Source organism: Scleropages formosus, chromosome 22 (assembly GCF_900964775.1).
Source record: "Scleropages formosus chromosome 22, fSclFor1.1, whole genome shotgun sequence".
NCBI lineage: Eukaryota > Metazoa > Chordata > Actinopteri > Osteoglossiformes > Osteoglossidae > Scleropages > Scleropages formosus.
The window spans coordinates 22802047-22825470 of record NC_041827.1 but is presented as its reverse complement, the minus strand read 5'-3'; the positions used below and the strand labels follow the sequence as shown (position 1 = coordinate 22825470).

General features: G+C 44.0%; 1 protein-coding gene, 2 long non-coding RNA genes and 3 other non-coding genes across 6 annotated transcripts in view; 5 read left to right on the top strand and 1 right to left on the bottom strand.

The window, feature by feature from the left end:
* The window catches only part of LOC108923362 (potassium voltage-gated channel subfamily B member 1-like), a 44609-nt gene extending 35826 nt beyond the window's left edge, over window positions 1-8783 (top strand). Inside the window, exon 3 of the mRNA XM_029247645.1 lies at window positions 6276-8783. Coding sequence (XP_029103478.1) covers window positions 6276-8228 — 1953 coding nt within the window. The 3' untranslated portion in view covers window positions 8229-8783. The remainder of the gene's footprint in view (window positions 1-6275) is intronic.
* On the bottom strand, window positions 1837-4795 carry LOC108923335 (uncharacterized). The gene is made up of 3 exons (XR_001965224.1): window positions 4718-4795; window positions 3131-3246; window positions 1837-1866 (listed from the first exon to the last, which is right to left on the bottom strand). It is a non-coding gene; the product is annotated as an uncharacterized LOC108923335 (long non-coding RNA).
* A 12594-nt stretch (window positions 8784-21377) lies between the features above and the next one.
* Window positions 21378-23059, top strand: LOC108923384 (uncharacterized). The gene is made up of 6 exons (XR_001965228.2): window positions 21378-21427; window positions 22012-22094; window positions 22293-22363; window positions 22560-22614; window positions 22847-22899; window positions 22989-23059. It is a non-coding gene; the product is annotated as an uncharacterized LOC108923384 (long non-coding RNA).
* LOC114909371 (small nucleolar SNORD12/SNORD106) lies at window positions 22138-22226 on the top strand. The gene has a single exon (XR_003797256.1). It is a non-coding gene; the product is annotated as a small nucleolar SNORD12/SNORD106 (small nucleolar RNA).
* LOC114909372 (small nucleolar SNORD12/SNORD106) lies at window positions 22403-22495 on the top strand. The gene has a single exon (XR_003797257.1). It is a non-coding gene; the product is annotated as a small nucleolar SNORD12/SNORD106 (small nucleolar RNA).
* On the top strand, window positions 22693-22783 carry LOC114909370 (small nucleolar SNORD12/SNORD106). The gene has a single exon (XR_003797255.1). It is a non-coding gene; the product is annotated as a small nucleolar SNORD12/SNORD106 (small nucleolar RNA).
* Window positions 23060-23424: the final 365 nt, after the last annotated feature.

Below are 23424 nucleotides of genomic sequence, written 5' to 3'. Positions count from 1 at the left end.
ACGTTGGGTTGTGATTTGCAATTGCCCATAAACATCATCAAAACCCCTCCCCATATCGCATACCTACTCCCAGTGGGAAGAATTAAGGGTGAGCCACCAGCTGGATAAGTTCCCCTCCAAAAGACCATGATCTTTTTTACTCTATTGATTTAGGCTGAGTACCTTGCTCAAGAGTACTACAGAAGGAGGCTGGATTCAAACCTATGCCCTCCGAGACTGAAGGTTGTAGCTTTAACCCTTGCAGTACCTACTGCCCCGGCAGATACCCCTATGTGGGAAGAATGGCCAGTTCAAGTGTCCCTTTCTGAGACAGAGCCATACTGGACCAGCCAGCTCCATCATCACTTCTTCATCACTTTACCATCATAAAGTACTTGGGTGATGACTATTTCTAACATTTATTGAATGGTTTCTTTATTTGTTTACTTTTGCCCTTATTATATTGATAGTTTTTACTTTCATGAATAGTGTCTCCTGGAAATTTGTGTTACGTGTGGAGGTCTACTCAGGGGCAGCAGTGCTGTTTTTGGCGCCCCAGGCAAGATCCAGTCCAGCAGCCCTTAGACTGCTATCTATAAATGAATAAAGGTGCACATACATATATGTAATGACATTTGTTCAGCCATAGATATCAGCCATAGATACATGCAGATCACGAATTACAACCCAAAACAAATTTTTTATGTGTGAATGTTATTTTTTTATGTATTATTTATAATTACATAACGGAAGTGAACTGTATTTACACACGGAACACAAATATATACTTTAATCACTGAAAAGAAGCTGAAAGGCAAACTTCTTTTCAAGACTGAAGTTTGTTACAGGAACAAATATACACTGTTTACTTCACAGAGCCACAGTTTGTTTAATAGAAAATGTCGCCTAGAAATCCGCAGCAGTTCGAAGTCACGGGACGGCGATGCCTCACACCATGTTTACATAATGTACTGTATAAGGGTTAGATGTTCAATCTTTAAAGAAAACTCTTTATTATTAAGCAAGGTTTTTTTCTCACAATTCATCTTTCGACTTGAGCAGCAAGTTTTGGTGTCCCTGTGCAATTGCCCAAGTGCAGCTAACGATATATGGAGCCCTGGGTCTGCAGTTGTTTCATGTGTGACCCTGTGAAAGTCCTCTAAGTGTACATCTAGGGTAGAGTGGCTGTATAAGAATAAATTGTGCTGCATTGTACTGTGTTGCAGTCATGGTCTGACTGTGGAAAATGCAGGGCAGCGAGGTGGATGAGGAGGGTTGATGGTTCGAGGAGAAGCGCCAGGCGGCCAGTGTACAGTTAAGCAACGTACTCCACGGTGTGGTTTCGCACCGACTGACGAGTGAAAATCTCGGACAGGAAGCTGCTTTCCATTCCTGGTCATGTATACTGATTCTGTGAACGAGGCTCCTAATCAGCGCTGTCCACAAAAAAATGTGGCTGTGTAGAAATAACCCGGGATGTTCACTTGTTCTCGTTGTTTGCTGCCTCGCCGTGGAGGTGTGGCATTGAGGCTCTTGTTTGGTCTTGGGGTCAGACAAGGCAGCGCTGGTGGTCCTAGTGATGAAGCGTAGAAAGGCTCAGGGAATAAACACAAGATACACTCCTTTCGCCTATAATGTGCTCACTCACATCCGTTTGAGGCGGGCCATTGTCATTGCCGGGTTGCCGGGAGGCGGGTGCTAAGGAGGGTGTCACCGTGGCCGCTGTGCATCTCCTCTTCCTTTGTCACCCCAACCGGCCGTGGTGCCGACCCTCGGGATCAACACAGACACGTTGCCGTGACAACATGCGCAGTTGCTGACCATCTGCGCCGTTTCCAATCAGCATCCGTGGAATCTGCCGCTCCTACAGTCCTGGGCCAGTTTCTGCTAATTGTACAGATTGGTTCAGCCATGTAAACCCTGAGTGATTTTTACCGCTGACATAAATACACATGTACCCAACACAATGTTCACAGCTCATTCATTTACATATTTGGCTTATACTTTCCTGCATTTACATTACATTTATTTATTTATCTGACACTTTTCTCCAAAGTGACTTACAATGTTAAGCTACTAACAGAAATTTCCCTTTTATACAGCTGGGTAATTTTTCTGGAGCAATTTAGGGTGAGTACCTTGCTCACAGCTACTACAGCTGGAGGGGGAGGGGAGAGTTGAACCTGTGACCTTTGGGGTCCAAAGGCAGCAGCTTTAACCACTTTACCATTGTGATTACCATAATGATTTACCATTTATACCGCTGGGCAATTTCTGTCATATCACTTTAGGGTAAGTACCTTGATCAACGGTAACTACAGCAAGAGGTGGGATTCCAACCTGTCATTTTGGAATACAAGGAATAGTTCTAAACACTACTTCTCCTGCTGCCCCTACCTTGTTACCATGGAACACAATCAGGTTTCTATAACCACAGATCATCATTTCTCTCTTGTTTTCACATATACCTCTAGTCCCTCTTTGTGTTGTATATCCAGCCAACTGTTTTCCCTCTCTGGGAGCTTTGGGCACTAATACTCCCTATTTATATTACTTATTCCCTTATTGGACACTAACAGCCAGAGCACTATAAAAGTGTGTATACACGGGGGCAGCAGGTAAGGTAGTGGTTAGAGCTTCTGCCTTTGGCCTTGAAAGACCCACGCTTGAATCCCACCTCCTGCTCTAATACCCTTGAGCGATACTCTAACCCTAAATTACCCCAATAAAAATCATCCACCTGTACAAAGTGGTGAATGATTGTAAGTCATTTTGGAGAAACGCATCGGCTAAATGAATAAATGTAGAATAACAGGCTCATAAGGTGCAACACCCTTCTCTGACCCCACGGTAGACAGGTTGCAAATCAATTCCCTTTCCAGTACAGAACAGCACCTAAGTGAGGCTTTAAAAACTGATAAAGTCATGCTGGCTGCTCTGAGAAGATAAATGAAGCCAATAAGCCTCGCTGGCCCAGTGCCCCTGCTGTCCTCTTGTCTTTACTGTAAACTACCGAATGTTCGTATGAGATCGAGCCACGCCAAGACATAGAGCAGGGCTGATAAAACTCTCAGGAAGGTCAGCAAACACCCGTGTTTAATTAAAGGAAAGTTTAAATAACCTTGTAAATGTACATTAAACAGCTGCTCACTGTTGTGTGGTGCCGAAGGCTGCGAGAAGGACTCCCTGCGGCCACTGCTGGGATTGAAGGTCATGTGTCCACTGTAAAGGCTTCGCTCCCACATACGCTAATGAGAGCAGCTGCCACTAGAGATGGTAAAAAAAAACACCACAGAATTACAGCAGCAGCACCTGAAATGTCTCTCAGATTTACAGACATTTACTTAAATGTGCAGGCATTGTAGATGGTGTCATGATTCTTTTTTTATGCTCGCTAAATTTACAGACGGTTGGCAAACTTGAAAAGAACCTTACATGTGCTGACTTTTTACAAGCGAAATTAAATTAAATTTAAAAATTAAAAAAAAAAACATTAACAAAGGAGCTCTGCTTGTGAAGTGTGAAGGACTGTAATGCTGTGCAGGAGCTCTGAATGGCTCTAGGTGAGGATGCCTGTTCTTTGTCACTGGAGGGGGGATCATGGGCGCCTGGCAGTGTCTTGCACACCTTTGAGTCACCCCTCCCGAAGGAAACTTCCGGAGAAATCCTAACTCTCCTAGCAAATAGTTACTCTGCAAAAGGGACACCAGGGGTCCGGTGAACATGTGATCTCAGCAGAACTTCTCACCCATCATCACCGTCGCCATCACCTTTCTCTACAACTGGTGGGTCGCTAGACTCTTCAGTAGGATTTCATTCATACGTCGCTGTTAAGTTTGGGTTGAAACTTCTTCCCATGTGGCTGAGGCCACCGTGGGCCACTTAGATTCGTGCCAGGATTAATTAAAGCTGATAAGGGCTGACCTGTGCCGGGCTGTAATCCTGCACTTTGCGGTGACCTTGCCCGGACTGATGGCACGTTTCAGGGAGGACTGTACTCAAGTCCCACTGCACACGTCTCCGTTTCAGGTCACTGGAACCGTTCGAATGGCAACGGGCGCGTGTAACAACATCTGAGGCTAAATTTTGGCCAATTTAATCCATGACCTCCTTGTCCAAGATCTCCTCCTGTTTACATGGACCATGTGGTCGTAGGGTTGCAGTTCTTATCACCTGAACAAAGAGCAGTTCTCCTCATGATTTGCATGTACATTTATATTTATTCACTTAGCAAGCACTTTTCTCCAAAATGACATACGACTCAGAGCAAAAGGACAGATGAAGAGATTGTACACAAGCACATGATTATGGAAACAAAGTATTTTTCCACACCATTGTTTTCATCGCACACATATCAAGCACATAATATAGAAGCAACATTCAAACGAAAAAATGAGCACAAGTAAGAGGTAGTGAAGGAAGAACTTTTAGGTTTCGGAACAGAAATTATTCCACACAGACAAGTTCTGAGACCCTTTTTGAATATTGGAAGGGCTCAGCAATTCTGAGGGGTACAGGAAGTCAGCTCCACCACATCAGAGGCAAGACTGAAAACTGGGGGGTATTATTTTAAGCATATTATTTCTAACTTTACACCCACTGCTTTTACGCTGGCGTTGAATTTATTTCTCCCCTGCAGTGTCAGAGCCAAGAGTAAAATTTTGCTTTAGAGCAATCAGGATAAAGCAGACTTGTAGAAAGTGTGTCATCTGCAAGCTGAGAGTCGTGTTTGAGTTACCCAGTGAGGCAGGTGGTTTGCCAGGGTGACAGGGTGAAGCGCAGTACAGTCCTTCGCCACCTTCATCAGCTGGCCCCATTTGTAAGGTCCAGCTCACCTGGGCATCTTGAATGGTCCCACAAGCCTCTCAAGAGCTCCGCAGCATCGCAGGTCTTGGACCCTGCCGGCAGGAGCTCTCGTTGTTAAGGAACTGAACTTGTGAGCAGCTTTCTAGACGATGGGTAAGAGGTGAGAAGATGTTGCAACTATTGTAAAGAACCTTCAATAGATGTATAAGTTTATGTTGACAATACGCAAAAAAATGTGAACTGGCATTGTTTTCTAATGTAATCAAATAAGACAGCTGCAGTAAAAAGGTGACTGGTATTTTTACTTGCATTTATATTTAGTGATTGATAGACGCTTTCCTTTTAAGTGACGTAAAGTGATAATTAACTAGTATTTGGCTGATACTTTTTTGTCCATTGGATTTACAGTGCTAGACATATGTCCAACCCATAGTCATTTACCCCATCACAGGGAAGGAATGTAACACACACAAGCACTTTAGAGTCACCAGTTCAAATGAAAAACATGTCTTTGGACTGTGGGAGGAAACCCACACAAACTCCACATAGACTGAGCTATATGTGAACCCACAGCCCAGGAGCTGTGAGGCTCCTCACTGTAAACCTGTCTGTGGAGAGCTTTACAAGTAGCAACTGTCAGAAATATATGCTTAAACAACATGTAGACATGTAGGTGGTGAGAAGAGGGTTGTCTGCCGAGATAATGAGTGGAAATATTAAATTCTCCCTGCACAGTGTCCCGTCACACCTCTGTAATTGTGTTAAAGCATTATGGTCAGACACTTAGCAACGGGGGATATTTGTCTTCTACATCGACCTGTTCTGGTTGGATAGATTAATGTGCAAATAAGATATGGGAAAAAAGCTAATTGGTTTGAATAATTAAATTTGTTATGAAAATTACTCTTTATATTTAGCTCATACAAAACAATACAAACAGATGAAGGCCATTCAGTAATGAATCCCTTTACGTCTCAGAGACAGGAACTAAATTTCATTCTCTTTTCTTTTACCGTAAAACACTGTGGTAAAAACATTTTCTTGCTAAGCCTTGCTTAAGAGCTCATAGAGATTGCTGGATCATATTAGCTGTTTGACCTCTTCTCTGTATTAAATGTCAGTTTCTGCTTTTCTGCCCACTTAGCACTAGTTTTTCCATTGATACTGAGAGGATGGAACCACATGTTGTCTCATAAGTGGGTCATGAATTAATGATAATATTTCCCGACACAACAGACACAAAGGCTTCATTAACCCAAAGCTTCTCAAGGTCACTTACAGTTACTTGAAGGAGCAAATTTAATGGATTTAGTCATTATATATGTATATGAGAACAGATCTAATACTAAAACTTTGAAAGTCTTAAAGTTTCTATTGCCAAGGAACATTAGGAAGAATATTAAGAAATGGTTCTCCCTGTGTGCAATTATTCCATGACATCACATCTGAGATCTTACCTGAAAGACCACCTTATGCTTTTGTCTTTGCAGGTCTTGGCCATCATATCCATTCTTTTTATCATTTTGTCAACCATCGCCTTGTCTTTGAACACACTCCCGGAGTTGCAGGACACCGATGAGTTTGGCCAAGTAACGGACAATCCGCAGCTGGCACATGTGGAGGCTGTGTGCATCGCCTGGTTTACCATGGAGTACCTGCTGCGCTTCCTCTCATCACCCAACAAGTGGAAGTTCTTCAAGGGGCCCCTGAATGTAATTGACCTGCTGGCCATCCTGCCCTACTACGTCACCATCTTCCTGACTGAGTCCAACAAAAGCGTACTGCAGTTCCAGAATGTGCGACGGGTGGTGCAGATCTTCCGTATCATGCGCATCCTTCGCATTCTCAAGCTGGCACGGCACTCCACAGGCTTGCAGTCGCTAGGATTCACACTACGGCGCAGTTACAATGAGCTGGGGCTGCTCATCCTCTTCCTTGCCATGGGCATCATGATCTTTTCCAGCCTTGTCTTCTTTGCCGAGAAGGATGAGGATGACACAAAGTTCAAGAGCATTCCTGCCTCATTCTGGTGGGCTACCATCACCATGACCACAGTAGGCTATGGGGATATCTATCCAAAGACTCTGTTAGGAAAGATTGTTGGGGGCTTATGCTGCATTGCTGGGGTACTGGTGATTGCCCTGCCCATCCCAATTATCGTCAACAACTTTTCTGAATTCTACAAGGAGCAGAAGAGGCAGGAGAAAGCCATCAAACGAAGGGAAGCTCTGGAAAGAGCCAAGAGAAATGGCAGCATTGTGTCTATGAACATGAAGGATGCTTTCGCCCGGAGCGTAGAGCTTATGGACGTGGTGGTGGACAAAAACGGGGAGAACATGAGCCGGAAAGAGAAAGTGCAGGACAACCACCTTTCCCCCTCCCGCTGGAAGTGGACACCGAAGCGCACAGTCTCAGAGACTAGCTCAAACAAGTCCTTGGAAGGGAAGGAGACAGGCTCACCAGATAAGGCCCGCTCCTCCAGCCCACAACACCTTAACGTGGAGAAGCTGGAGGAAATGTACAACAAGATGGCCAAGACCCAGTCCCAGCCCAATCTTAACAGCAAAGACAGAGGGTTGTCATCGAAAGCTGCTAAGCAGAGGGACGAAATTGAGATGGGTAGTATCCCCGGCCCTGCTGACCCCCTGCTAACTGCACGTGAGGGCATCGTGGACATGAGGAGTATGTCCAGCATCGACAGCTTTATCAGCTGTGCAGCAGACTTCCCAGAGAGCGCCCGCTTCTCACACAGCCCCATCGCCAGTGGCCGCGTCAGTACCAGCCCGGGGCTGGAGACCACCCTTGAGCATGAGCCCATATTGTCCCCCAGCAGCACCAGTAAAGCCACCAAGACGGAGTCCGTCCGAGAGACAAGCGCCAAAACCGAGGGCTCACGGCTCAGCTTCTTCTCCGACAGCCCTCGTGGGCTACGCTTCAGCAACCCGCTCAAAAGTCGCTCCTTCAAGGTCAACTTTCGGGGCGGGGAGTCCGGCTCATCGTCCGCGCAAGGGCCCGCTGCTCCCCTTTCCGACAGTTCAGCCTTCTCCGACCGATCCCTCCTGAGCCCCGAGGCATCCATTTACACCACAGCCAGCAGCAAAACACCACCCAAGTCACCAGAGAGCCTCATGCCTACGGTCTTCACTTTCCACGATGCATCGATCAGCAAGTACATCGATGCCGACACCGATGATGATGATCACCTTCAGGATGGCTCTGACTCCAGCCCCTCAAAGCGGCTGCTGGACAACACCAGCCCTAAGTTCAGCAGCAACAGCACCTACCAGCGGGCAGCAAACCACCTGGAAGGGCCCCAGAGGATGAACTGCGTGTTCGCCCTGGAGGGCCGGCCGGGCGTCGGCCAGGAGAACCACGTGGCCCAAGAGCCACGGGTGTCCCGCGGGGAAAAGGTTCGTTCCAATACTTACGACGACAGCATCTGAACCGCGTGAGGGGATTGCAACTGGACAGAGAGCACTGGAACACAGCGGGGCCGGAATGACCGAGCGTCATCAGGAAAAAAAGTGTAAAAAAACATGACAGCAAGAAACATAACATACGAAACACACTGGGAGTTTTGCTGCCTGGTACAGGAGACTAAGCACAGACACAGACAATAACAAGAAGGTCTGGTAATCTGCTGGTCCTCTCATGAGAAATACTTGAGGGATTTGCCTCGGACTAGCAGGACCTTCACCAGACACATGGCTCCTGCCCCACCCAGAATGAACAGGGCTGCTCTGGCAGCTGAACAGGGCTGGGGGGGCAGGACACAAGGCGGAGCTGGGGTCGACCGCGAGGGACAGCGGAACAAAGTGGAAAAGGACATGCCGCTGTCTTCAGTTCGAACGCGATTCACCCAGGGATGGCTCTCCGAGCCTCAGTCGGCCGAGACCCAACACACACACTGTAGATTAGTTACTAACAATGAGACTGCGCTCAAAAGCAATTGTCATTTTCTCTGTAGGGTTTTTTTCCCCCTCAAAACTGGCCTTAGTTAAACGCCCTTGTATGCATACATCGTCTCCGTGTTTGTGTGCGTGGGTGTGTATCTACAGGGAGTATCTGGAGACATTCAGTATTTACACACACACACACTAACATTTCATCATTAATTGAAGCTTTCCATTCATTTTCTACCAAAAATGCAACAGACCATCCACAGAAGAAACAGTCTGTGCATCGTTTGTTATTTCATGAGCATCCATATAGTGCTTAAGCTCATCTAAGTTTCCTCTTAACACAAAACTGCAGCGTCACCATGGGAGAAATACAATCACTGTGACGTGTCTTTCAGTTCATCAGAGTCACCACTGCTCCCTGGCATGGAAGATCACCTCAACATGACATTCGGTCGAAATGTCATGCATGTACAGATTTTGCGCATGTTTTCTCACTCATTCTGATGTTATTTTATTCTATTTATTTTTCTGCTAGGTGCAGCAGCCATTCTTAATTGCACTGTTAACATCAGGATGGAACAGGTCCTTGGAATACATATGTAAAAAATTCAAAACGCACACGAGAGAGAAACTCCTCAGCTTCCTTTCCTCAAAGTGGAGACTCAAGTGGGGAAAAAAAACAAGTGCACCCATTGAGTGTTTTACCTGGAGAAAAGTACTGAAATCATGACTTTTTTCAAAGCATTTGGGAGGTTAATGTAAAAAGATAATTATGAACATATGTACACAAAAAAGCAAATAAAACTGGTGCAGAATTCAGGAAGAGGACAGTTCTACGTTAAAGGAAAAAAAAGAGTAAAAATGTATATTTTTTAAATATTTTGTAAAGAATGGAATCTAGAAGAGCAAATCATGTTAGTCACATAGTTTTGCATTCATACATAGCTTTATTTGAAGAGGATTGTATTAACTAGTGAATGTCGAGAGACTGACTTCATACTGTTTGCCATTGTCTCCCAATTTGTGTAAATGTCGCAAAGTTTGCTTTCCTCCTTCTGTCCTCTATAAAATGTGAAGAGCCAAAGAGATTTTCTTTTAGGACATGGCTGGGTCTAGGTGCACACAGACACACACACGCACACACACACACACACACACACACACACACACTCGCGCACACGGCTAGTGCATACATGCAACATCCTGGCCTGCAAGTCGCTGTTGGCACCAGAGGAGAAGTCAAAAGGATGCATCGCATCCAACAGTAACAACAGAGGGAGATGGGGATTGAGGGAGTGAGAAAAGAGAGGGATCTGCTCTTCATCTCATGATTACAAGATAATTGTCCATCCCACCGGACGCCCTCCGCGTTGTGGAAGGCGCAGAAGCTGCCCAGGCGCTGTATTATCCCAGAATCCATCCCTGGTCCTGATTCTCACACACACACACACACCAACGTGTGGGAAGGGATGCACAATGATACACAAACACACAGAACATGCGCACATTGTAATGCACATGCATTCAAACACGTTCAAAAACTCCAGCCAACTTTCTGTCCCATGGTCTCCAGCTCCTACGCCGGCCCATTCCGGAACGTCCCGTCAGACACTGCATCTGTACTACTTGTTGCTGTACCTGACTCTTTAAATCAGTTGTCACAAGGATCCCAAATCTTCATGCACTTTATATCATAAGAATTTCTGTTTGATATTTAAAAAATATGTTCTGTATGTAGCAGCATATTTGACATACATAAAGTTTACCTTGGAAAGAAAAGTCTAAGACTTTGTGTTTCTCCTGTGCTTTAGTGGATAAACGAGAGCAGGTATTTTGTGCCTTTGCATTTCACAAGATGATGGTTTGCTTTGGACTGAAATTCTTCTCAGCGGCTGCAGATCAATAGAAAACTGTTTTTTTATACACTTAGGCAAAGAAAGAGGACAGCATTAAACCTGCAGTCAGAGGCCAAGAAAATCACACGGGTACAGAAATTGTTTAATGGCCAATCCGGTTTCCACGGCAGTGTGAGAAGGCCTTCCGCCCTACTGACAGCCCTGCCCCATTCCTTGCCTTATCTACCTGGTGCACACACACAAACAACTCATACACATGCACTGACGTACCAAAGGAACACTTCTATGGATTCCTAAGCCTAAGAAAAAAAGCTGAAGGATTACACCAAGGTTTCATGGGAATAGTGCTAGAAGCATGAGGAGCGGTGGGGGCAAAAAGGCATGGCAGGAGACCAAGGTTCCTCCCATGACTGGCACTGGGGCCTTCAGATTTGCACAACCGCTCTGTTTTTATTCAAAAAAAAAAAAAAAAACAGTCAATTATGTAATTACACACACACACATTTTCAGAACCGCTTGTCCCTGACGGGGTCACGGGGAACCGGAGCCAACCCGGCAACACAGGGCGTTAGGCCGGAGGGGGAAGGGGACACACCCAGGACGGGACGCCAGTCCGCCGCAAGGCACCCCAAGCAGGACTCGAACCCCAGACCCACCAGAGAGTAGGACTGCGGTCCAACCCACTGCGCCACCGCACCCATTATGTAATTAAAACATGCAAAAAGAAAACATTGGCTATGCTTGAAGGCCGGAGTCCAACGCACACCAGGGTAAACGCCCTCACTGCCCACACCGTCATGTGATGCTTTTTCCACCCGTCAGGTCACACCTGCCAAACCTGCCACCACAGATATTATTTATGCTGAGGGGAACACCTATTCGGTGATGACGACAAGCAATGAGAAAAAATGTCAGAACACTTTGGAGGATTCGAGCACTTGTCCATCACTTGGCTTTGTTTTTCAACAGTGGAGGTATTTCAGACACCTTCCCGTCAGGCCTGCTGTAGGCTGTTCCACCCCATGACTTCAAAGGAATGAAAACTCCGTTTAAATTTGGAGAGGCAGCCAAAATGACCCGTTTACCCTTAAAATGCCAGATTTTTTACTCTTTCACAGTTGTGTGTAAGAGTGTATGAGGTTCTGTGTGATTTGTGCATTTGTGTGCTTTCCAACCCTAGGAGAGCGAAACAGAGCAAAGTGAAAATTATCCATCTCCTGTCGCAGTAATCCATCCGGCCTATAAATACCAGCGTTGGCCTGCCAAGGATACGGCTCTCGCTGTCTGGGATTTCTTCCTTTGCAGCTCTCAGCAGCAGCCGTTGCCACACTTGGTGGAAGCTGAGCATCGTGGGTGTCGCAAGGTGGCATAGGGTGCCGGTGTGGACACCGGAAAAAGGTCCGTGATACAAAGGTATCCAGACCAGATGTTCGTCCATCAAAATTCATGGTGTGTTTACAACCACCCTGTGAAATCTGGAAAGGAAAAATCTGACACAAACACGCAAACATCACCAGCAGTGAGATCATCCTCAGTAAGAGGCTGAAAACTAACAACCCCTTGCTTATCATTTCTGCATGACTAATGGAACAAATAATGTTACAATGCAGATGTTTATTTCATCCTTTTATTATATTCTTTATTTTATTCTGATATGTATTTTATCCTCTAACGGTATGTTTTTCAAATTCATATATTGCAACAGAACACACATTGCAAAGCCGGATAGTTCAGCGAGCTGGAAGAGGCGAGCGGACTGTGGAAACGATGGTTCGAGCACCGAGTGCTGCATTTGAGTTGCCTCTGTCATGAGTGACGTATCCAGGGATCGCTGCCGGAGGTACGGGCAGTGGCGGTGACCACGCTGTGACAGTATTTGGTCTTTCTATCATACCGCATTACTGACTGATATAGATCCTAACATAATGACTCAGACTTTGTCATGAACTCCCCAAGACCCCTGTAAACAAAACAAGGAAGGACACACTGAGTCCTCCTTGTACAGGCCAACTCGAATATCTCAGTCCAACTACAAATCAAAGATAACACACATTCCTTTGAAAGGTTGTTCTTCTCCAGAAGAAAGCATCTGGTTATTAATGGACCATGGTAATTATATTCTAATACCTATAAAGATTTTTATGTACTCCCTTTGAATGTTTCAGATCAAAGCACTTTATATCATTTGGATATATTTTTCTCCTTAACATGCACCAGTATCTGAGCTTCTTTATGTCTAAATATATCCTCTAATACATTAGCATCATACATTATCAAACAGAAAGCACAATTTAAGTGACTTGGCTTGATATTCTTGGGTTTGTAAAGGCAGCAAAAGAAAGAGAATTTATAGGTCTAAAACATTCACCTGAACAAGAAATGTGCCGCTATTAGAGGGACTTTTAATATAATCTAACAATACCTAATCCCCGCTGGTCGCTCAAAACTGCAGTCATGAGGCCATTAGTCTTGTAGACATCCGTAGGGCGAGTACCTCGCTCAACAGTACTACAGCAGGAGGTGGGAATTGAAACTGCAACCTTTGGGTCCTGTGAAAAAACTGCACTCTGACCAACTTTTTATTTCACTTTTAAGCAACGTTTCTCTACAGCCTGCTGAATTTTAAATAAAGGAATCACATTATTGTTATAGCCCTCATAACAATCATTTGCTCATTTTTCCTTAGACAGCTCTACTAAAATAGAATGTTTCTGGGGGGGTTTAGAGACAGCAGAGAAAATACATACGTCAAAACATTTAAATTGAAACTCATATTTCAAAAACACCCCATGAGCTTTCAATCTGATGTCTGTATGCCTCACTGCTGAGTTCATTTTGCATAAGGGAAAAGGACTAATTTTAGTGTGGTTACGGAGAGATGTTCCCACACATCACGGACAGTCACTTTTGTTTAGTCTAGTGCATTTTGAGCACTGAGTCAATGATCCTGAAATGTATTTGTTTCATACATGTACAAACTACTCAGAAGATGGAACTTCCGAGGCCACCTTCCCAGCACAAACAAATACCCACAGCATTTTTGTGCATTCATGAAAGCAAAATGATATGAGATAAGAAACGATTTTAACTGAGTTATGATGTCAGACGCTGATACATGACATGAGAAAGATTACTGTTACTCTACATGGACTGTGTAGGAGTACATAACCCCTATGAAAAACGACACATTCAATATCACACGTGTCGTACTAGGGTACCAACACTAACCAGATACAGACATTGGCTATATCTTCAAGACCCCGGCGCCCCACTGTGAGCTCAAGGCAAAAGGGGTGTATGTGGGGATCTACAAGTAAGTCTTTTTATAAAAAAATGTCACCAAAATATGATTTTAATGGCTTCCCCACACACCAGGAGCGAGAAAGATGTATATGATGGAGCAGCAGGGTGCATAGCACATGTATGAAAACTCAATTTAATGACTACTGAATTTAATGAAAGGGGGCGTGCTGGCGCAGTGGGTTTGGCCAGGACCCCCTGAGTGGTGGGTCTGGGGTTCGAGTTCTGCTTAGGGTGCCCTACGGCGGACTAGCGTCCCTCCGGCTCGCCGTGACCCCACTTGGGTCAAACAGTTGTAGACATTGTGTGTGTGTGTATATATGCGTGTGTGTGAATTTAATGGCTCACCTACAGTTTGTAGCTGGTTTTATAATCATGACTTGTGTTTCATATGGTTTTTTCTTTTTTTCCAACCACTATATATATATATGTGTGTGTGTGTGTGTACATATATGTGTATGTATGTATGTACTGCACTCTAGGTTTGTATCAAGTTAATATTTTTAACATTATTATTTAATATGTAGGGGGTGCAGTGGCACAGTGGGTTGGACCGGGTCCTGCTCTCCAGTGGGTCTGGGGTTCGAGTCCTGCTTGGGGTACCTTGCGACAGACTGGCATCCTGTCCTGGGTGTGTCCCCTCCCCCTCCGGCCTTACGCCCCGTGTTGCCGGGTAGGCTCTGGTTCCCCATGACCCCGTATGGGACAAGCGCTTCAGAAAATGTGTGTGTGTGTGTATTTAATACGTTTGCATTCTACACATACTGTAGCTAGGTGAAAGGAGATGACAAAACCAAAAAAGCCGGACAAAATTTCATCTCTGAGCTGTAATAAACTGCTTCATCTGAAATTGCAGCAAATCCATGATTTGCACAATAGCACATATTCTGTCACGTCAAAGGCAACCTCCAGTGTCCTGTTCAACAGTAAAAACTGAGTCAAAATCTGTACTCAATCTGTCAGGCTGGGACGCCACCTAGTGGTCCAGCCAAACTGAACTTTTTATGCAGAGCCTCCCTGAACGGAGGTAAGTGTGGCAGTTCAGCGCATTGTGGTTTACGTTCAGCTCAGAGATACTTCAGACAAATATTTATTCGATCTGTGGCTGTAGCATCCTGAGAGTGAAGACAAGCCATGTGTTTTCCCTCAGCATGGAGGTGAATGAACTTCTACCATCTAGAAACATGACTTCTTGGCTGTCCCTACTCATCTGTCTTCTATGTGCATCAGTGATCTTCATTTGCTCATCACCAAATATATCCCTTGGATCTGCCCTTGGTGTGACCTCTCCTCCCAGGCTTCTTCAGCACATCCAAAGAATTACTGGTCAACACTCTATTTAACATTTGAGTCAACACTTGTTTGTTGCCTGCATTAAGAACAAAACTCCAGTTATGACCTTCAAGACCATCAATGAATCTAACTGCTCGCTACTCTCAAGAGAGACTGCTATGCCCCCTCGGCTCTGCCCGCTTGTTGGTCCCAGGCTCAAGAGGTCAAAAATCAAAAGCCAAAAGGTTCTCTGTTTTGATTGCAACATGGTGGAATGAGCTCCCTCTCTCACTCAGAACTGCTGAATTCCACTCAAAATTTATGAGGGGTCTCGAAACACATCTCTTGTGGACTCACTGTTTCCCTGATCTCCCATGTGCTTGATAAACATGTCACTCACCCATAGTGTGTGTGTCTGTGAGTGACAGAGAGTGTGTGTGTGTGTGTGTGTGTTCCACTGATGTATGGATGAGTGACCCAGTCTAAGTAGTGTATCTAGCAGTGTAAAGTCACCACGGTGAATAAGGTGTGTGGGCTGATAACACTACAAAGAGTTCACTGGAAGTCACTTTGAAGAAAAGCATCTGCTGAATAAAGAAATGTAAATGTAAACATGTACTATTAAATATAGAGGAGGGGTGCGGTGGCGCAGTGGGTTGGACCAGGTCCTGCTCTCCGGTGGGTCTGGGTTTCAAGTCCCACTTGGGGTGCCTTGCGATGGACTGGTGTCCCGTCCTGGGTGTGTCCCCTCCCCCTCCAGCCTTATGCCCTGAGTTGCCGGGTTAGGCTCCGGTTCCCCGTGACCCTGTATGGGACAAAGTTCAGAAAGTGTGTGTGTGTGTGTGTGTGTGTGTGTGTGTGTGTGTGTGTGTGTGTGTACTATTAAATATGTTTAAAAATAATAATTTTTACAAAAAATATATGCAGCTACTTGTGTATGTGTGCTAGTTTATTCAATGACAAATTGACTGTACTCAGTTTACATGTCTGAATCCAGATCGCTCCTTCTGTAATGCATTTTTGTATTGTTTTCTGAGATGTACATCACTTTGGAGAAAAGCCTCCCCTAAATGAAAAAATGCTCTAACTGTAAAATACTGGCTGCATTATGGTGCATTTATTAAAAATTTATTTAAACATTTTATCGTCATTAAAAAGCTGTACACTCTATTATCAAGCTTACCCAGTTTGCATATCTATATTGAAATTTTATCCCATATCTTTCACCCTACTTTGGAGCTTTAAAGTGTGAACAGGACTTGACTGTGATCTTTGTTTAAATGCAAGTTACACTTCAGGACAAACGGTATCTTAAAGCGTTGATTACATTTAACATTAAACTAATATCTAGGACGGACTGTCCAAGCTATGATGCCTGAGGTCCACAAAACCTGCGCTGCCCAGCCCACTGGTATCTCATTTTCTGCCTATAGTGTGACAGTCTCAGATGAGATTTTCCAGGATTCACATGTGCAAACTAGGAAGTTTTGCAGTTTTAATTGCAATTAAAATAGGTTGTAAACAAAATTATGAGCAAGTTAGTAGCCAAAAACACTTACACAGACAGCTAAACAAATCTCACAGATAACAAGCAGAGAAAATGTGAGAACCCAGGCAGAACTGTAACCTAGAGCCGGAGAGTAGAGTGAGTAACTTCCTTACTTATGTCTACTAACCCTCCTCATGGTGTCCCCAGACATCTCTGTCCTTGCTTTTCATTCCAAGTGATTCCAGGTGTATCCCATCCTTTTGATGTCTCCCTTCAAGTCTCACTGCTAAGTGTTTCTTGGCCGCCCTTTATTCCACTTGCCTTGGGGATTCTAGATCAGGGCTTGTCTACTGATGCTTGTGGGAGGCTTGTGGACAGTGTGTCCAGTAGGGGACAGGTGTTAATACAGGTCTACACTTTCTTGGTGGCTGTTACTGTTCTCCAAGTCTCTGCTCCATATCGAATAGAAGTGACTTCACTTTAGTGTTGAAGCTCCTAACCTTAATTTGTAGTGGCAGCTTTTTGTAGTGCAAGACGTTCTTCAGCTTTAGGAGTGCTAATCTTGCAGTTGTGGCCTTAATATTTGCGTCCTGTGCCTCCCTGCTTGTCGATTTTACTGCTCAGATGCTCTATATGAAGGCTTCTTCTTCCAGCGAAAGATTTCCACTCACCTTGGAAATGAACTGGTTTAGTGTTGGTTGTGTGAGCCTTGAATATCTTTGTCTGCCCTCTGTGAACTTTTGTTTTTCTGTTCTGACAGTTAACCATTCTGGCATGTACCCTGTTGCTATAACCCATTTATGCCTGTGAACTGATTAATTATTTATGCTTACAGTAAATGGGTAAAAAAGGAAAGCTAGGAGGTACAGTGGAGTAGAGAGGAGGCTTTGAAGCACTGACTCCTGCTGGTCGTGGTCCTGAATTCTCCCCTTCAGCTGAACTGCAGCACCTGAGTGACCTTCAGGAACAGTGTCTTGAGCACAGAGAGGACCAGGGTATGAAGCAGCAGCCAGAAAGTCTGCTCAGCTGGGGTGAACCAGAGAAAGATGAAGGACAGCAAGTGAAACATTGCAGAAACTTTAGGAATAAGTAACTAGAGGGTCTGAATAAAGATGAGCACCAGGGATGGATGAAGAAGAGCTTTGGGGAACCAGGAAACAATGAAGGAAATCTGGAGAACCAGAACTTCAGAAGTGAGAACTTTCTTGGTACTGGGAGACCAGGAACAGGCTTTGAGATCAGCTGAGCAGCGAGAACTGACCTCTGCTGGTTTCAATTCAACAGGCACTTTGTGGCCGTCCCAGGTCACGGTTAGAATTGAATCAGGCAGGGTGAGAAATTAATTCGTACTGTTATACATATTTCATTGATCCACGTTTTGCTTTCATTTAGCGTTCGCAATGCCTACGTCACTTTTAGCGCGCGTAACTTTTTACCAGCTCGCGCTCGCCTCGAGCAACGTCACAAAGGGACGCGATGACGCAATGATCGAAGAGTTCCGAAGCGGACGTACAGGTCGCGCGCCGCCGGAGTAAACGCACGATTGAGCCAAATGTGTGCGAAGTTTCTGAGGTAAAATAAGACAACAATATGCGTAAACACTACTAAAATGTTTCCTGTAATTAGATTATTGGAAAATATTCCTCCTACAGGTTTGAAGCCGGTACACCGCTTTGTGATTTAGTTATTAGTATGTTTTCTTGAAAGTGGTGCAACTTCGTCTCTAAACTCGGACGAGTTTGTCGTCGTTATATTATTAGATTAACTCACAGTTGATGTCTAAGAATAAGGAGTCAGTAGTAGGAAAGATCCATGATAAGGAGAACAAAAAACTTATATTGCAGCTCCAGATTAATTTAATGTTTCAAATTGATGTCGTGTTTTTTTTTTTTTTTTTAACATAATTTAGGAGCTCTGCAGTTTGTTCAGATGCATAGCTGTTAGATGTTTTATTTTTGACTTTATAATAAATTAGTCTTTCCGTCACACATACTGTTAGATAGTGACTCACTGCAGAGATGTGGAACTCGGCATTCTCTCCGTCTCCAAACCCTCAGCATAGAAAGAAGCAAACTAACATCAGTCTCCCAAAGATAGAGTGCCAGCAGACTGTGTCAGACACACAGTGCAGCATGGCATGGCGTCAGGGCTTCTGGAACGCTCTGTAAACTTCTACCGACTCCCTGATGTCCATAAAAGCTGTGAGAGACCTACAAGATGGAGTGAGAGCAGCGGTCACAGGTAGCATAGAGGTTAGGGTCTTCACCTTGCAGTTAGAATGTTCTAGGTTTGAATGACCAAGGTTCTTTCAAGAAGGGTAGTGCCCAAGAAGAGTTGTGTTCAAGAAGGGTCTCAAAAGGTATCTCTTTCAGACCCATTTCTCTCCAGATCTTTTAACGCCTACATAAATTTGCATCACATCATCTGTCACAATCATTTTTGTGTTTCCCTTCTGAGTCCCAGTTCTGTAGGCAGCTGCTTGAATAGTGTGTGGCAACAGAAATTTTTATATACCCTTGATTTAAATAGTTAAATAATATAAATAGCTTAGTAAACAAACATAATATCATAAGTCACCCTGGGAAAGGATATTGTCTAAGCATTTGCATCAGAACCAACAAGCAGCAACCAGTATGGCTTGTGGTAGAACAGGCCTGAAAGTGTGGCATAGTAATGCTCCAGAGCATTAACATATTGGCTTACCTTTGCAGAGAGGGAAGAACTGAGAAAAGTCCAGACCCTCAGGGGTGGAACGGATGTCTCAGAGCTGCCAGGGACCTGCCTGCTCTCTTTTCTCAACCTGGGATCTCTAGTAAATGGCCAGTCCCTCCTGTCCAAGCCAGGCTTCTCCCCAGTAGAAAAAAACAAACCAACAGTAGAAAGGAAATTCACCATGATCTTGGGCCAGAAGTCCTTGCACTTTAGATGAAGACCATCTCCTGTACAGAGCCCCTTAAGAGAGGGCAGAGCAGACCAGAACTACCACCTGGCAATTGTCTAAAGGTTTAAAAACAGGGCTACAATCTGTGCATTATATTCTGTTTTAACAAGTGTGGGAACCTGTTCTTATGATGTAGTGGGAGAGGCAGGGGAGCATGGCTTAACTTGTCTTGCAGTGATGACGAATGGTTTTATGTATATATGCTAAAGCTTTCCTTGTCAGCAACAACCTCAGTATCCAAGAACAAAATTTTAGGTTTTTCCAAAAGATTTAGGTTACTCCAGTATGTCTTCATTGGATGTTAAGGGGTATCTCAACTTTGATTTAAATATTAAGGCTCAAGCCACTTTGATACATGTATTGTGGCAATATGAGAGGATACAAATTCACTGGAACTGTGTTTAGAATCAGAACAAGCTTTATTGCCAAGTATGTTCACACATACAAGGAATTTGTCTTGGTGACAGAAACTTCCACAGCACAGACAGAATCACAGTGACAAGACACAGATGAGAAGATAGAATATGTGAATAAAGGATAAAAAATATAAAGTACACAATATACAAAAATAGTCGCTAGATGTTATATGTATGTACAGGTATGTTCTATACAAATGCAAGAGAATGTGAGTAAGAGATATGTGATAAATCAATATAATTATAAATATAAATAGCGTTGTGTATTGCACTGGTTTACTCTCTAGGGGGGATTAAGCTGTTCATGAGGTAGATGGCTTGAGGAAAGAAACTTTTCTTGTGCCTGGCTGTCCTGGTGCTCGGTGCTCTGTAGCGCCGGCCAGATGGTAAAGGTTCGAAGAGGAAGTGGCCTGGATGTGAGGGGTCTAGAAAGATTTTGCTAGCCCTTTTACGCACTCTGGACGAGTACAGTTCTTGGAGAGCTGCGGGGGGGGTGCCAATGATTCTTCCAGCAGTCCGAACTATCTGCTGTAATCTTCTGATGTCTGATTTCGTAGCTGAGCCAAACCAGACAGTTATAGAGGTACAGAGGACAGACTCGATGACTGCAGAGTAGAATTGCATCAGTAGCTCCTGTGGCAGGTTGAACTTCCTCAGCTGGCGAAGGAAGTACAACCTCTGCTGGGCTTTCTTCACAATGGAGTGAGGCTCCCATATCAGGTCCTGTGAGATGGTGGTACCCAGGAACCTGAATGACTCCACTGTTGCCACAGTGCTGTTCTTTTAACTCTTCAAATTACCTTCAACAAAGGTGTGGGTTGTCCCTTTCAATATCTGTTAAACCACAACACAGTTTCATTTCTCGTGTATATACAGAATATGGGTTGATTATTTTTTTTACTATGGCCCGCACCAGAAAGTTTAACATTTGACATGAATGATAAGTTTCATGGATTCTGGAAGATCTGGTCATCACTGTGGAACTTATTAAAATTTGGTTCATGACCACCCCTGCTAAACATCGTTGTCTTTTCTGAACACTGGTCACCTGAACCAGAAGGCAGGATTTCTCAGCTCTCATGGTCTAGTGCACCATTTTAACCAAGCAACACTTCTCTTTTTGTCTTATATAGTGGGCACCAGTACTACCCAGAGCCCCACTGCACTGTCTATATTTATTATTACATATAAAATATACAAGTCAAAAAAGTTTTATGCAGTAGTTCCCAAAGATGTAGGGCACATGTGGGTTTATTTGCTTTCATTCTTTTATTTTTCCATCGAATTACAAGTATTGCGCAGGCCCACCAAGTTTTTCTAAGGGAGGGGAACGCTAAATTATGAACTACATGTCCCAGCATGCAATGCCCCTGTCACGCATGTGCACAGACGAATTCATGAAGTATAAATTCCGCGCGTCGCCATTACTCTGTCCATTTTTCCAATTCGCTGGAGAGTGTTAAGAGGTAAGTGTTCTAAGCTTGTAGTTATTTATTTAAATTAAAAGCTTTATTTTTGTGATATTATATATTGTAACTTTTTCTTTGATCTACTTTATACGAATGGCGGTTATACGGTTGACTTGCAAATGTAACAGTGATTCCAGTGCTGCCACGTGCTGCGTCTTGACGGTCTTCCATTCCTGATTCCAATCGCGATCAATTTTACTTAGTTTTCAAACTTATAATTTCAGTCGCAATACTTTTTTTTTTTTTGCAGTCTTGCCGGAGCAGTTTTTATAATATATTGTTTAATTTCCACCCGTAGCTAACGTACTGGATGTTGTTGTTGGGGGTTTTTTTTTTTTTTTTCTTTACCGCTCACCCTCGCCTCGGTCAGAGAGAGAATGATGTTAGGACATTCATTGTTTTCGAATCGCTTTAAAAAAAATCCAACACAATGATTCACTATTATTTTCCGTCAGTAGTAAAAAAAACTTGACTTGTGGAATCCTTAACACGTGCTTGTGTGACTGCGCACTTCCAGCACTTACCTCAGGTAGCTTATTTTAATATGAAAAAGCTAACATTTATTAACGTGGTGTTTTCAGAAAGCTGCTCAAAGATGCAGCAGGTTCATCTTGGAGGACCACCATGGACCTGAGGGCACATGGCTCCATTCTCTAAAGCTCAGGTGAGAGAGACCATGGTTGTCCTCTTTCGCTCTGCGTTTCTGGGCTGTCTGTGATGACTTGACTTTTTTCCCCAGCAGATCGACTATGTTGACCTTCTGCAATTTTAAGCCAAATTTCTCTGACAAGACTGCAGTAGTTTTCTTATATGTTCGTTTTTGCTGCGTGGCTGGCTGTAAACTGGATTTTGTTTCTTACAGAAGTGATGGAGATGGAGGAAGGGATGGATGGATGATGGCTTCAGGGGGCTGAAGACGATGCAGCCCTGCTGGTAAGTGGGAGTCGGCAAAATTGTGGCTAAAGAGAAAAAGTTGGTGTCCGTGATGACTTTTTTTTTCCCCGACAGATCGACCATGTTGACGGTCAGCAATTTTAAGCCAAAGTTGTCTGATAAGGCATCTGTAGGTGTTTTGAGATGTTGCCGTTTGCTCTTCTTCCAGTTGAAAACTGGGTCTGATTTCTTACAGGGCTAACTGACAGAGCGATGGATGATCGTGGCCTGAAAATGACTGCTGCCAAAATGTAAGTCCCAGCCCTGTGGGTAAGTGGGAGTGTAGAGGATCATAGCAAGTTGCCCACAGCAATAGCTAAACACAAACCGCTGGTGTCAGTGATGACTACTTTTTTTTCCCCAGCAGATCGACCATGTTGACTGTCTTCTGTTTAAGCCAAACTTTTCTGATACACCACCTCAAATAATGGAAAAAGTCAGTATATGCATTTTGCAGTGTTGCTTAACAATGTGCTTCTGTAGGGTGGCATGTGGCTCAGCTGAAGCGATGCACAGTGGGCTTTGATTGCTTGTGTGTAAGTATGGAGTTGGTCACACACAAACACTTATTAAAGGACACTTCATTTCTCATTTGGTTAATCTGACATTGATTTCTTTATTTCAGGTCCAAGAATGCAGAGCATTGCTGCCCTCTATTCTCAAGCTCAGCATACAAATAAACTTGTTTGAAATGAATGGTGACTTTGTATTGTGAATATGGTGTCTGCTCAAAGCTTCTAGAATACATTAATTCATCTTTGCATAAATTATGCAGTTTCCTTCAGGATGAAACTTCTCAAAATGCTGTAGGGGCAGCATTGCAAGGGGAAATCATGGTTAACATGCTTCTTTTTCACCATGAGGGTTTAAACCACTACTTATGCTAGTGAACAGTAGTTAATGATGTGCTGTTTTGTGCTTAGTTATGTTCTATGAACCCCCCCCAAACAAAGATTTAGGTGTCTGAAGTGGTGTGTTTTATGTTCAGACTATATATGCAAGTCTTCTTTAGGAAGAGTAAGGTTAGAATAGGTTTTGCAACCAAGAAAGGCTACACTACA